Here is a 15,404-nt window from a genome sequence, read left to right as displayed (position 1 = left end):
CACTGGAAGTTCAACATGGCAGCTCATGGCAAAGAACTCTCTGAGGATCTGAAAAAAAAGAATTGTTGCTCTACATAAAGATGGCCTAGGCTATAAGAAGATTGGCGAGACCCTAAAATGGAGCTGCAGCTTGATGGCCAAGACCATACAGCGGTTTAATAGGACAGGTTCCACTCAGAACAGGCCTCGCCATAGTCGACCAAACAAGTTGAGTGCATGTGCTCAGCATCATATCCAGAGGTTGTCTTTGGGAAATAGACATATGAGTGCTGCCAACATTGCTTCAGAGGTTGAAGGGTTGTGGGGTCAACCTGTCAGTGCTCAGACCATACGCCACACACTGCATCAAATTGGCCTCTTCTAAGGATAATGCACAAGAAAGCCCACAAACAGTTCACTGAAGATAAGCAGACTAAGGACATGAATTACTGGAACCATGTCCTGTGGTCTGATGAGATCAAGATGAACTTATTTGGTTCAGATGGTGTCAAGCGTGTGTGGCGGCAACTAGATGAGGAATACAAAGACAAGTGTGTCTTGCCTACAGTCAAGCATGGTGGTGGGAGTGTCATGGCCTGGGGCTGCATGAGTGCTGTCGCCTCAGGGGAGCTACAGTTCACTGAGGGAACCATGAATGTCAACATGTACTGTGACACACTGAAGCAGAGCATGATCCCCTCCCTTCAGAGACAGGGCCACAGGGCAGTATTCCAACATGATAACGAGCCCAAACACACCTCCAAGACAACCACTGCCTTACTAAAGAAACTGAGGGTAAAGATGAAGGACTGGGAAGCATGTCTCCAGGCCTAATCCCTATTGAGCATCTGTGGGGCATCCTCAAATGGAAAGGGGAGAAGTACAAGGTGCAGGAGCACAATGTCTCTAACATCCACCAGCTATGTGAGGTCATCATGGTGAAGTGGAAGAGGACTCCAGGGGCAACCTGTGAAGCTTTGGTGAACTCCATGCCCAAGAAGGTTAGGGCAGTGCTGGAAAATAATGGTGGCCACACAGAATATTGACATTTTGGACCCAATTTGGACATTTTCACTTAGAGTTGTACTCACTTTTGTTGCCAGCAGTTTAGACATTATTGGCTGTGTGTGGAGTTATTTTGAGGGGACAGCAAATTTACACTGTTATACAAGCTGTACACTCACTACTTTACATTGTGGCAAAGTGTTATTCTTCAGTGTTGTCACATGAAAATTTAATAAAATATTTACATAAATGTGAGGGGTGTACTCGCTTTTGTGAGATACTTTAAGGACTTGATGGACAGATATACAAATAATTTGTTGGCTAAAACAGCTCCCATGTGTATATTTCAGTAGTGTATATAGCTGTTTGCCTGTTTTCATCATCTAGGGCTCTATTTGGGTTAAAAAATAAGGGTATGTATCTGATTTTATTATTGCTAGCTTTGCTACCAGCGATGTCTAACTATCCGGAGTATTGTCTACATTTTTCCTACATATTAAGCATTGATAACCATGAGCCATGCACTGAAAATACTGCAAATGTTACTTAAAGAATGTACTGCTAACTGTGATGGTTGATCATTGCTATTCACACAGCTAGGTGTAAAGTGCCAGTGCAGCGAAGCCGGGTCATCTACAAAGGGAGAAAGTTGTGGGTCACGGAGATTGAAGAAGGTCTAGTGCATCATGCCGAGACTGTTACATTTTTCTGCCGAAACACTACCCAAGCTTGCAGCTATACAGCCTCCTCCAAGTGTTATGATAGTGCTCTTTCCCCTCCTGACTGCTATGAGGGTAAGCTATGTGTGAACTTATTTCATTGTTAGCATGCAGAAGTATTTCATTAATTATTGCAACTCCAGAAAAATATATTCCATATCAACTAGTTTGATTTTACCTTTCACCTTTCATCAGGTAAGAGCAATCAGAGCAATTAAATGGGGATTTCTTGTGTAATATAAAGCAGCTCCAGATTGTCAGGAATAAAATATTCGCCAGTTACAATGATTTTAGCAGATTTCATTGCAGATATTTAACTGCCAATGTTCAGTAGATGCTGCAATAGACTATGGCAGCAACTGCTTCAAACAGACTGCTAAGCAGAAGGGTCTGCCTGATAAAACCACAAGATCAGGTCCAGTGGGAAAAAATATTATAGCTGAATCTCTGTGACTTCTGTAGACTTGCAATGACTTTGGCTAGTATATCCCCAAGGAGGAAAGGCTCACTGTATCAAAGCTAAGTGCGGAGAATGCCTAAGATGTAACCACAAACTCTGTGCAGACTCTCGGGAAAAGCAGTGAGCCAATCACAGAGGACGAGATGTCTGGGGATGTCCTCTACACTCCGTGCGGAGCAGTGTTGCCATGGTTGGAAAGATGTGACGTTTGAAGTTTTTTTGCAGTTTTACAAAATCTTAGCTGGCTGCAGATTAAACTAAAAGGACCGTTTTTAGGGGGATGCTATATAATGGTTTGGGGTCAGTTTTATATACATTTTTAAAGTCATGGATATTCAAACAGATGGTTTAGATATATATTTTTTAACACCTTCCTGTCCAACCAATAGCAAATTGACAGCAGAGCAGTGGTTCAGTTATTCTGAGTGGGCATCATATGACGTCTTGTCAGAATGGGGCGATCACGTGGCCGCAGGGCCGCACAACAGCACTATCTGTCACCAGCCACGACCACGGGATACGGCTGATGACCAATCCACCAATCCGCTGGTACCATGTGATTGCCATGACGTATCAAAGCAGGTCACAGCATGCCATTCATATAATACAACTGCGTTGGCTGTGATTGGTAAATGTGATCACATGGTACAGACAGGGCCAATCACAGCCCTTCTATACCAGATGATTAACTCTGGTCAAACACAGCTAATAAAAACTAAAGCTAAATAAAAATTAGCCTGGGCAGGAAGGGGGTAAAAGTGCCCAGTATTGAAGTGGTTTGATATCTCCACATCATTTATTTTTAATTTATTAATAGTACTTATGACAAGTTTTGCAGATCAGAATGGATGTATAAAGAAATAGAAAAGCAGCCGAATTTTTTAGAGTGTCTTTTGCTATTCATAAGTCTGTATGGAAATGTGCATATTAGGGAGTAATTCTGCCAACTCATTCAGCTGTGGGTGTAATCTAAGCTTTTATAATAAAGCTCTGTAAACAGCAGGTTTTTCCTGCAAGAAATGTAGGCATCATTCACAAGGGCACTCACACCCATACTCCTTGAATGAAGTGTTTATTTTTCAGAGAGTGTTCATTTAGGGATGCGCACCTGCTTCGGCACGCCTGTCAAATTTTGAGGTGCGGCTGTGTCTGAGCAGCCACTGCATCTGCACTCACTTCCATAGGCTGCCTGCACATAGCTCAGCATGGATGCAGGGGCAAAAACAAATGCTTCAATCACACAGTAAATAAGGCCTTTAGACATGTGCAGAACGAAAACATTTGTTTCATTTAGTTTCGTTATTTACATAAATTTGTTTAGGTAAAATGGTTTAAGGGTCCTTTCACACGGGCTTTGCACCCGGCGGACTCCCATTTGTTTAGCGGGGATCGATCCACCGATCCCTGCTGAGCAGGCGGATAACAGATCCGTCTCCGCTCTGTGTGCAGAGAGAGACCTGTCAGAACTCCACCCTCTACGGCAGATTGGATGAAAAGGAACAGGCGGTCCATTTTCATCCGATCCTATCCGATCCAATCCTCCAGGTGGATGGAAAATAGGGTTTTCACCGACAGGAGCTGATCTGATAGCAGCGGGTTTCAGCGGATATCATGTCACCGCTGACATCCGCTGCTCCATAGGGGTGCATGAAGCATCCGATCAGGTTCGCCTGAAAAAGCGTACCTGATCGGAAAGCCTGTGTGAAAGAGGCCTAATTTGTTTTCGGAATTTGTTTAGTTCGTTCGAATTCAAATCGACCAAATTTGGAAAATTCAAATCAATTAGAATTTCATTCAAATTCAAATCAAAGTGAATTGGAACTCCTTTCTATATCAAATTTATTCTATTCGAATTTTGAATTTTGTACTATGGTTATATTCTTTCTATTCTATTTTGTTCTGTTCTATCCTTTTATTTTATTTTCTATTCTTTTGTTTTCTATTTAACTCTATTATTTTCTATTCAAATTCAAATTTTATTCTAAATTACATTTTGGAAGATGGTTATATTGTTATATTCTTGCTATTCTTTTCTATTCCTTTATTTTCAATTTTTTTCTCTTTGGCAACAAATTAGATTCGAAAACATTTCAAATTCAATTAGAAAACTATTCGATTTAGAATTTCGTTTGAATTTTTGTTCCCTTATTTCATATTCATTTAAATGCATTACTATTGTCATTTGAAAAGTTGGATGCATCCGAATTTCCAAATAAAGAAAAATTTGTCCTATAATATTTTTTTTTTTAATTTTATTTGGAAGCTCCTAATATATAAACCAATACACATTCCCTGTACATACACTTACTGTATAAAATAGATTGGAAAACTAAAAATATAAATGTATGCTCATATTTAAGCCTAAGACATTTTGCCATAGGTTGTTCATTTTGCAAGGGAAGTTGAACTTTACAAGTTAATTTGCCCCAGGGCTTAGTGAATAAGGTGAAGCTCTGTAGACTTCCCTTATCCAATAATGCAAGCAAAATTTTATTTTTTTTTATGGTTTTTTGTTTTGATTTTTCCATTTTATTTTCCTTACTTGTGATTCTTTGCAAAGTGAAACTTTACCGCATTTACCAGGCTCTGAGGCAAATAACCTTGCACAGTGCAACTTCCCTTGCCTTTAGCAAATCAACCCCAATTTATTTACTTAAACTTATTGTTGTGTTCCTCAATCCAATATTGAATTTATCAGAGCAGCCCACCTTCTTTCATTGCTCCAGTGGTCCAGTTCTGATAGTCACATGCCCACTGTAAGTTTGGTTGTGAACACAGGTCAGGATGGACACACTGACCGGTCTGCGACTATGCAGCCCAAACAACAAACTGTGATACACTGTGTGTTCAGACACTTTTCTATGGAACCAACATGACCTTTTTTCAGCAATTTGAGCTAAAGTAGCTCTTCTATTGGATCAGACTACATGGGCAAGCCTTTACTCCCCACATGCATCAACCATCCTTGGCCTCCCATGACCATGTCGCCAGTTCACTGGTTTTCCTTCCTTGGAGCTCTTTTGGTAGGTCCTGACCACTGAAGACTGGGAACTGAGCCTGAAAGCTTTTCTACCTTTCCGTACACAGCAAATAGCGCTTCAATGTAATTTAAGGCCATATAGTTCTGTATTCCCAACTTTAGGTTTTAAATCACTTCTGCAGCAGGTCCATATTCAGTGATTCTCTGCTCCTTGGGCACTTCAAGGATATCTTGCTCTTCTAGAGTTTGGGATCTAGGTAAAAAATCATCTACCACAGGTGGAATAGAAGTATTTCCTGAGAAGAAACACACCTTCTGATATTCATACTGTGTTGGTGCCACAAGAGCCTTTAAACAACAATCAAACCTTTTTCATGATGGTTTCAAAAAACTTTGGATGTGGGTCACCACTGAGTACAAATACCACTGGAGTAAGAAAATTTGTGGATTTTCTCCCATCTTAATATCTCCACCCGCTTTTAAATCAAGTGAGATCTTTGGGATTATTACTGTAACCTCTACTTCACCACATAGTGAAACTTTTTGTGAAGGAAGCAAAGAGGGATTCTTTTTCACCACTTGAGTAAGGTACAGTGTATGTCCATGTTCCTAAAGGATCTTCTGTGTAGTCTAGGATGTTATCCCAGTTCTCAGCAGACAAGTGACCACCTGCTGGATACATTTCCCTGTTCAGTCCTTACTAAAAAAGCTGAGTATGATACACAGTTCTGGTTTAGAATGGTTCACACCATCTGGCAGCAGCTTCAGAATGCATCTTGTCTGACTACAGGGACATTGGGCCTAGAGAAATCAGGGGGGTAGCACTAATAACTTGGATAAGCTATCAAATGTAGGTGTTGGCTTTGATAATTAGGTGGGTACAGTTCCTACTTGAATCTGGTGACACCCTCACAACATTGACACATTAAGTCAGATCATTTTAAATTGTAAGAATCTTTATTTATTGGAAACTGCATTCTGAAAATATGAAAAAAAGGGCAATGCAACAGCCAATTAATTGGAGATATGATCAACATGTATAAATAGTGGTCCATATAATGAACTTGGTGGTGAGTTATTCACTTTAAGGTCATCACAGAGGACAAGGGGTCACTCTTTACGTCTGGAGGAAAAGAGATTTAATCTCCAAATACAGAAAGGTTTCTTCACAGTAAGAGCTGTGAAAATGAGGAATAGCCTCCCTCAGGAGCTGGTTCTGTCCAGCTCAGTATATTGCTTAAAAAAGGCCAGGATTCTTTCCTAAATATACATAATATAACTGTATACTAAAGTTTTTAGGTAAAGTTGATCCAGGGAGAATCCAATTGCTTCTTGGGGGATCAGGGAGGAATTTGTGTCCCCTGCGCGAGCAAATTGGATCATACTTTGCTGGGGTTTTTTGCCTTCCCCTGGATCAACTCTAGGTATAGGATTGTATATATTTTTTTCCCTTTTATTGGTTGAACTAGATGTCTTTTTTCTACCAGACTACCTATGTAACAAGCTCAATAATCAAAAGTGGAATTAAAGTATTAGAATTGAATTTCCCCTATCTAGCTAAGATAATTATAAGCTTCAGACTTGTTCATTGGGTCTGTACTGGGGCCCTGAAGATATGGCAGTACTTTATGGCAGCAAAGTAATGCAGTTCTAGAAATTGCAGACACATTCACTGTAGCGCAAAGGAAATTCTTTGCAGAGACCATGGGCACTTACAATGCAGAAATTAGCATAGGCACTTACAATGCAGAAATGAACTCACTAACTGATTTACAGAGGTCTGAAACATACATTGGAACCTTTGAGCATATTATTATTATTATGAAAACTTGAAAAAGTAAAAAATGTACAGTACATAATATGCTCCACCAATGAACCTTATTAATTAATAACTACAAATATTCAACATATTTTAAAACACTGGTATACATTTGTAAGAATATTCAACGCACAACTCCACCCAAATGGGGAAGTTCCTCTTTGCCGCCCCCTTTCTATCACTTTTGGATACTTTTATTTTTTTGGAGGGAGTAGGTACCTGGTTTAACAGGTACTTGCTCTCACTTTGTCAAGGCAATCCGAACGGAAGTTTGGCCTCCCGTTTGCCCACAGCCTTTTGGGACAGATCACATGTCCGTTCACATTCACAAAGCCCAGTGTGGTTTGCACATGTAGAGTGTGAAGCCACAAAGAGTCATAGCTGGCTTCCCTTAGGCTTCATTCACACCTGAGCGTATCATTTTCAGGCTTTTTTTTGGCCATTTTTCGGGGTGTTTTTTGGGAGTTTTTTCAGGCGTTTTTCAGATGTTTTTTCAGGCGTTTTTTGCATGTGTTTGGAGCTAGTAAAGTCTAAAGGCAGTGGTAAGGGCTGCCAATGTCCAGTCTCTATGTGCTCAGTCTCTACTAGCAGCAACAGGCCAATGTCAACAATGCGCTATCAGCAGTTCCAGCAATACAGCCGCAATGGTCCTGCTGTTCAGACATCCTCAGGATCTGCCTGAAGTGGCCCTGGTCATCAGTCTTCAGGTCCTGGTCCCCTTACTGCAAGAGAAAGTCACTCTCTCCGTAGCCTGGGAAAATACTGCTGCCTTCTCCTCCTTATCACTTTCCTTCTCTGGGAACTGTAGTCCAATGGTCCATAGGCTTCCACAGCATGGCTCCCCTTCTGAACTTCAACTTCCACAATCCAACGCAGCCAGCATACAATTCTTGAGCTCCTTTGGCTTATCAGCTTTCCCTGGTGGGTGAAGGTGAGGTGGGGTCAATTAGTTCAGCATGGCAGTCTGAATAGAGTATACAGATAGCAAACTGCAGCACAGAGTCTTTATTTTGCTCTCTCTCATTATAGCCAGGCACCAGAAGGATGCTGTTTATGAGAAGAAGCACAAGAAGGTGTTTGTGTGTTGAACTGTTTTACTGAAATAGTGATTCTCAGCTAAACTTTTTGAGGTGTGTGGCTTGGGAGGGGACAGCCTGAAGCAGTTTTTGGTGTGCAGTGTCCCATCTATAGCTATTAGATGCTCCACAGCCGGGATGAGCTTATTGGATGCCGGCACCCATTAGAAGTAGGAGTCCCTGGATAGGTCTAGGCTGGTGCTTTAAGCAGCGCTCTGTGTACTTTGGTTATAAACTCTCTGTTATTATAGAGTCTTCTAGAATTCATGCTATCTAAGATAAATGTTACCCTGATTATACCACAGAGACATTGCTGTAAATAGCCCGTGTCTGTGTAGCTTTCATAATGTGTTTATTATTATCCTTCAGTCTGTGAACGTTTTTGCCATCCTGAACCTGTCTTGTATTATGGAATTCTAAGCTTGCACCTGTTTAGCATACTGCAAATTATGGTTAGTCCCTGTCTGATTATTTGGCTGATTACCCATCCTGTTAGATTATCTCTTAAAGCAACTATCCTTCCACCATGGACAGCCATTTAAATAGAAAGTTTTTGCTGATGAAATTGTGATTGCCATGTAACTGAAATCTCCTGTGGAGTTCAGCCCTAATACATTTAAGCATTAATTTTAATGTTCAAATATCAAAAGTTGGAAGGAAAACATTCCAGGTTAGAAAGAGGTTCTCTTTGCTGGAGTTTCCATGGCAACCTCTGTTTTTTGCAGTTCTTTGCTGCTCATTGCAGAACACTGCTGGAATTGTACTGATTCTTTCTTACTGCCATTTGACATAAGTTGCATTATACTTGTTTCATAATCTGGTCTCAGAATTGGCAATAAGGGCCAGTGGTCAGTCTAGGGTGTGCTAGCAGGTCACATTCACAAGTTTCACAAAAAATCAAATGAAACCTGAAGGGATGTTCTTTGTCATTTAGAAGGATCCTTATAACTAAAGTTTTTTTTTGGGTCTATGTTACTTACTTTTTTGGAGTGTTTGCAAATGTCAAAACTGATTTACTCTGTCACCTTTTTAATGAGATGCTATTTGTATGGGTGGCAGAAGCAGATTCTCATCAGGCAGCTTAGCCCTTTGTCCAATGCCTCCTAAATGTTGGGGCGCTAGAAGTGAACTGAGCCATAAGGCTCAGTTCACAAATACAGTTTAGGGAAGGGGGCTGTTTATCAGGTGGTGCCTGCTTCTGTGTATCATTCCTCCTTCCATTGGGCCTCACCCCCAGCCAGTTGAGTGGTGGACCCAGAATGCTTGCCTGACAACAGTACCATCAGCATCATCTAGCCCTTTCATCCCCCAGTCTGACTGTCCCTGGCCCACACTTTCACTCATTGGATTTCAGTTCTTTCAATCATGGAGTCTCAGTCCCACATGTGGGTGCTGCAAACAAATGCAGTCTACTTAAGAGCATCCACTCCTCCAGACTGACATCCATTCATTAAAGCATTTTAATATAACTCCTCCCAGGAGCTGACCCACTGCCTGCATTAGGGCTGAGGACTTTTGGGGTGATTAATGAGGCAAGGAGCTGCTGATGGGTGGGTCCCCTGAATCTGGATAATAATGACCCTTCTTGCAATGTCATACCATTTAACACACTAAGGCTAAAAAAAATAGGTTTTATTTTAGGGTAAGTACTCCCCACAAAGCAACATACAGAATGGCAATAGTAACAAATAGATGAGGAGACCTCTTAACTACTTGATGATCAGGCATTTCTTTTGACACTTCTCTCCTTAATGTAATTTTTTTTTTTGCTAGAAAATTACTTGGGACATTATATATATTTTATTAAAGCAGAGGCCCTAGAGAATAAAATTGAGGGGGGGGGGGATTGCACAAAGACACAATATAATACCCAATTGTTTGGTAAATGATAAACAATGATGTTACACAGAGTAAATAAATACTAAACATGTCACGCTTTAAAATTGCGAATGTCTGTAGAACAGCGATAAACTACATAAATGGTATTATCCATAGGCGAAGCTTTAAAAGCCTTTACAGTTTACCACTTTAGATTGCACAGTAGGTCTGGTGCTAGAATTATTGCTCTCAATCTGACATTCACAACGATACCTCACATATGTGGTGCGATCGCTGTTTACGTATGATGTAGAATCAACATATGCATTTGACTTTGCATGCAAGCACAGAGGAACAGGGTGCTTTTAATTTTTTCTTTATTATTATTATTTTTTGATTTTTACTCTGTACTTTTTTTTTTTGGTCACTTTTATTGTTATCAGAAGGAATTTAAACATTCCCTGTGATAACAATAGGCAGTGACAGGTCCTCTTTACTGAGACATCTGGGGTATATTAGAATCCCAGGTTGCACAGCGGGACACCCAGGAAGGCAGCAGAGTGCAGCCCCTCCTAAAGCTAGTAAAAGCAATCCAGCAGCTAATTAGTCACTAGGATTGCTTTTATAAATAGGTATTCCGCTGATTTTAAAAAACAGTACCGGGATGATGCCTGCAGCTGCCACTCAAACTACTTATAGTCGGGTGACATGCCAGTAAGTTGCCTGCCGTTTAGTGATTAAAGTGTCTTTGTACCTGAACCCTGGATCTAGGGAGGTCTTAATTAAAGGTACAGAAATGGAAGCAAAAGGGCACTTAAGTCTCTCAAGCTCATACTTACCAATTTTTGGAGAGGAGAATAAGGGACACTTATTAGCAAAAGTATGTAGGCATAGGACCCACACCTTGGCATTCTCCTTAGAAGAGAATTAAACAAAAAAAATAGTTAAACACATGCAAGTGCTTTTTTTTTTTAACCACTACTATTCTTTATACTGGATTTTCGAAAATTACAAATGCAGCATTTTAGAAATCGGATGAAGAGTTTAGCACTAAAAGATAAATATAGTAATGCATTTTATATACAACTAACTGTAAATGGATCAGACCAAAACGAGAGGCAAAGGAGGAGGAAAGAGGGACAGAGGGACTTTGTTCCAAATCAGGAACAGTACCTCAAAATCAGGGATAGTTAGGAGCTATATAGGAGCTAAACCCCCTCCCAGTGGCCAGTGTATTTTGACCGCTTGCCAACTGCCCCATAACAGATTTACTGCTACAGGATGGCTACGCTGCGCAGGATCACATATATATATATATATATATATATACCTCAACCTGCATTTCTGGGAATCGGGCGCGAATGCGGGCCGCCAGAGGTTTGCTCCTGCTGTGCTTGTGCTATGTAAACAAGGCAGATTGCCATTCTGTCAGTATGAAAGGAATTGATCCTGTGCTCCTGTAAAGCAGGAATATGGATCAATGCCTTCCATTAGTAAAAGCACCTCCCCCATAATAGTAAAACACTGCCGCCGCAATAAACAGTCCCACTTTTAGTCGCTGATCGCCGCCATTACTAGTAAAAAAAAAAAAAAAAAAAATCATAAAAATATATCCCATAGTTTGTAGACACTAACTTTTACACAAAACAATAAATTTAGGCTCATTGGAATTTTTTTTTTACTAAAAATATGTAGCAGAATATATATTGGCCTAAGTTGATGAAGAAATTCGATTATTTACATTTTTTATTCAATATCTTTTACAGCAGAAAGTAGAAAATATTGTTTTTTTTTTTTTTTTTAATTATTGGTCTTTTTTTGCTTATAGCAACAAAAAAAAAAAAAAAAAAAAAAACACAGAGGTAATCAACTTCCACCAAAAGAAAGCTCTATTTGTGGGAAAAATGGACATAAATGTTATTTGGGTACACTATGCACGACTGCGCAATTGTCAGTTAAAGTAACGCAGTAATGCGTCGTAAAAAATGGCCTGGTAATGAAGGGGGTGGGTAAATATTCCGGAGGTCAAGTAGTTAATCATTGGGGATCAAAGTTCAGATTTATATATATATATATTTTTTTTTGGTCCATGTGCATGAGCATGTATCCAAAACTTTACAAGAAAAAGGTATGGTTCACATATACTTTAGGGTTACAGGGAGGAATAGTGAGAGTGTGAAGCTTTGTACACACTGGCTGAAAGTCGACCGATTCAGCAGAAATTGTCTGACTTTCGGTCCGTGTGTTCAGCTGTCTGTTCTACAGAAGCCGGTCTCATCGGCATGCTAAAAACCAACATCTGACCCACATCTGATCAGTGCTTTCAGCCAATGGCTGTAAACATTGATCAGTGTGTTCTGGCGGGGGGCAGTCCCGCTGTTAGAATGCAATAGCACAGCGAGGGAGATCGCTGCACCAACATTGCTTGTGTTAGGACGGCAATCTCTCAGTTTTTTTTTTTTTGCATTCAGCCCACTAGGTTGAGTGAAAAAAAAAAAACTTCTAGTTTGTACCAGCCTTTAGGCACCTTTCACATAGACCATATCCGGTTCAATCAGCGGGGAATCCATGAACAAATCCCCTGCCGAATCAAAGCAGAACATCAAGAATGCCACTCTTGTGACATACATGTCTATTCAGTTTTTTGCTACAGGAGCTTTCTGGACCCGTGATTTAAACACATATATCTATGTACATCTGCATGTTTATATACTTACATGGCACTTCTAAAAGGGTCTGCCTAAAAAAGCTGACAGACCTGACCACATCAACCCTGTTAAAAAGGGCCTTACAATTACCACAAGGTTTGGTGTAAGGGGGCATTAGGGAGGGGGCATCATCCTCTGTACGGGATGCTCTCCAACACAATTTCCTAATGCTAAGAACTAGTTTATCTATGGATGATACCATCTGGTATTTTTCTTATTTTTATTCTTATGGTGCTTTTAAAGTGGAACAACATTGCATCTGAGCACCACAAACCAAAAATGCTATTTAACTTATTTTAAAATTTAAAGCAAACTCACCAATCCATCCATGTTTCCGTGCTTTATTTTGGTGAGAAATCACCCTAAAAAACACCCCCCTAGCATTTCTGGCTGTGGTTTTCTTGAGGAAGGGCAGATGATGGATGTAGAATTTACTACCTGGAATCCAGCTGCCCTTAGCCCATGCATGCAGGCAGGAGGGTGTGATAGAAAAACCCTCCTCACCTCCCTAAGACTCCTGGGATTTATGACATCATTTGCCTAGGCCTGGAAACCAGGAAGTAACTGAAGAAATGTAAAATAAAAGTTTAAAACTAGTGTAGCGCTGATATTCTCCCACCTTGATGTGTGTCTGTATACTTTAATGAAACGTCCATGGACATTGCTAAGTTTGAGTAGTTGGAGCCATCTAGTGACCAAATACTGGTAATGCAGCTATGTTTTTTTTTTTTTCTGAAAGAGACAGGAAGTGATTGTGGGTTTGGGAGTTTTGGTGACCTACCCATGAACACCTTCTGGTGCAGGGCATGCTGGGTAGGGGATAAAAGGGACCGGAGCAGCCATTTTAGGTCTCTTGTAATCGTGTGGCCTGCCTGAGAGGACCTGTGGGGAGATGGTGGCCAGATTGCAGAGACCCAGAGACGCTCATCCGGTGGGGCTGAACAGAGCGATTGGTCCAGCTGATGGAGAAGCAAGTTTCAGTCACCGGACAAAAGTCACCACACAGAGCCTCTATCCAGTGGGTGAGCGGGTCACGGCCCACAGTTTGTTAAATCTCACATGCAGTTAGACTCATATACAGGCCTCACTGGAAATTATAGTTCCATGAAGGAGCAGAGCAACTGATACTGAGAAGGTTTGAGGCCTATCTACCTTGATGTCTCAAGAAATGTTTAAATAGTTGTTACATCAGAAGCATTTTCACTTCAATTTAATTCACCAAAACTGTGGATTACAAATCACAAGGAGCCACTTTAGCTAGCGAAGAAAAGAAGATCCAGGACTAGGTACTCCAAAAAGTGAGATCTCACACATAGCTTATAAAGTAGGGGGAGCTCCCAGGTATAGACATATATATATATATGTAAACTGTTTCTTTCTAATTGTTTATATTGAAATCCATTGTGCTGTTGTATTATCCTGGAGTGACAATACAGGTGTATTGTACTATCTTACATTGTATTGTTTTGCATTGCATCACAGCTGTGCCAAGGGGATTGAGCCAAGTTAGTGGGATTTATTGGTAGAGTGCAGGCCCAGATCAAACCAGCAGCCCTTTCGGGGGTCAGTGCTACACTAGTAAATATTATATACTTTCTTCTCTATTTACTAATGCTAGCTTATTAATGATTCAAAATAACCAATGTTGACTAAGAGAATGAAGTTTTGCTTCAATCACAGGGAGCTTAGCTGAACAGGTTTAGTCACAAATTAGAACACTATCAGAAAAGGGTTAAACTGATGCTGAATACTGTAAAAAAACGAAAAACAAAATGTTTAGTGACAACGTGTATCTTTTATCTCATTCATTCCCCTTAACTTGAAAGACAAGTGTTCTTTTAATTAAGAAACTCCTCAGCTACGAGGCACCCCCAAGCCATAGGAGGCCAATTTAGGCCTGTAGGTGTCTATGTACTTGACAGAGCCACAAGGAGCCTTGTAACTACAGAATGATTATTAGCTTTAGGTCAGCTGAGAGATGCACATCTTCATGAGTACAAATACTTTCTATGGTGACCTGAATATTTTCAAATACATTTTTTTACTTTTCTTCAGAGCCAACCTGGGTACAGCACAATTTTTTCCCCTGGAAGGTCGTGTCAGAAATTGCATCATGCCAAAACCCGTAACTACTCTCTAAGAATTGGAGAAGAGATTCCTGTAAGTGCCTCCGATTATTTCATCAGATGGAGAAGACGACATCCCGACACCTTCTGCATAGAATTACCTCTGGTCACCTCTGAATACTGTCCTGTAAATAATGCTATTAATTTGTACTGTAAATAGTGCTATTAAAGTGATACTAAAGTCATGTTTTTTTTGTTAAAAAATAACAACCATGTTATACGTACCTGCTATGTGCAGTTGTTTTGCATAGAGCAGCTCAGATCCTGCTCTTCTCGTGTCCCCCACCGGCTCTCCTGGCCCCTTCCTCCTGCCGAGGTGCTTGCTATAGGGGCACCCGAGCCCTGTCCCCTCTCTCCTCATTGGCTCACTGACTTTGACAGCAGCGGGAGCCAATGGCGCCTGCTGTGTGTCTCAACCAATCAGGGGGGAGAATCCTGGACAGCTAAATCTCTCCTGCAACATTGCTGAATCGAGATGGGACTCAGGTAAGTTTTAGGGGGTGCTGGGGGGGCTGCTGCACACAGAAGGTTTTTTAAGTTAATGCATAGAATGCGTTAAGATTAAAAAAAAAATTCTGCCTTTAGAACCACTTTAATTATAAGCTCTTTAACCACTTGCCGTCAGCTTACTGTCTATTTACGTCGCAGAGTGCCTCTCCCAGGCAAAATCACATTAATAAGCGTCATCTGCCTGGTAAGAGCTAGGGGACGAGC

The 15,404-nt window shown here is 40.7% G+C and overlaps 1 protein-coding gene across 2 annotated transcripts in view; it reads left to right on the top strand.

Annotated features, from left to right (window-relative positions):
- The window catches only part of LOC309568100 (beta-2-glycoprotein 1-like), a 136,280-nt gene extending 121,448 nt beyond the window's left edge, over positions 1 to 14,832 (top strand). For both annotated transcript variants that reach the window (XM_082273696.1, XM_082273695.1), the window contains 2 exons: positions 1,581 to 1,778; positions 14,620 to 14,832. In XM_082273696.1, the coding sequence (XP_082129822.1) occupies positions 1,581 to 1,778; positions 14,620 to 14,693 (272 nt within the window). In that variant the 3' untranslated portion in view covers positions 14,694 to 14,832. The remainder of the gene's footprint in view (positions 1 to 1,580; positions 1,779 to 14,619) is intronic.
- The last annotated feature ends 572 nt before the right edge of the window (positions 14,833 to 15,404 follow it).

Source organism: Pelophylax lessonae, assembly GCF_965119305.1.
Source record: "Pelophylax lessonae genome assembly, chromosome: 12".
Classification (NCBI taxonomy): Eukaryota; Metazoa; Chordata; class Amphibia; order Anura; family Ranidae; genus Pelophylax; species Pelophylax lessonae.
This window is presented reverse-complemented; position numbering and strand designations above follow the sequence as displayed.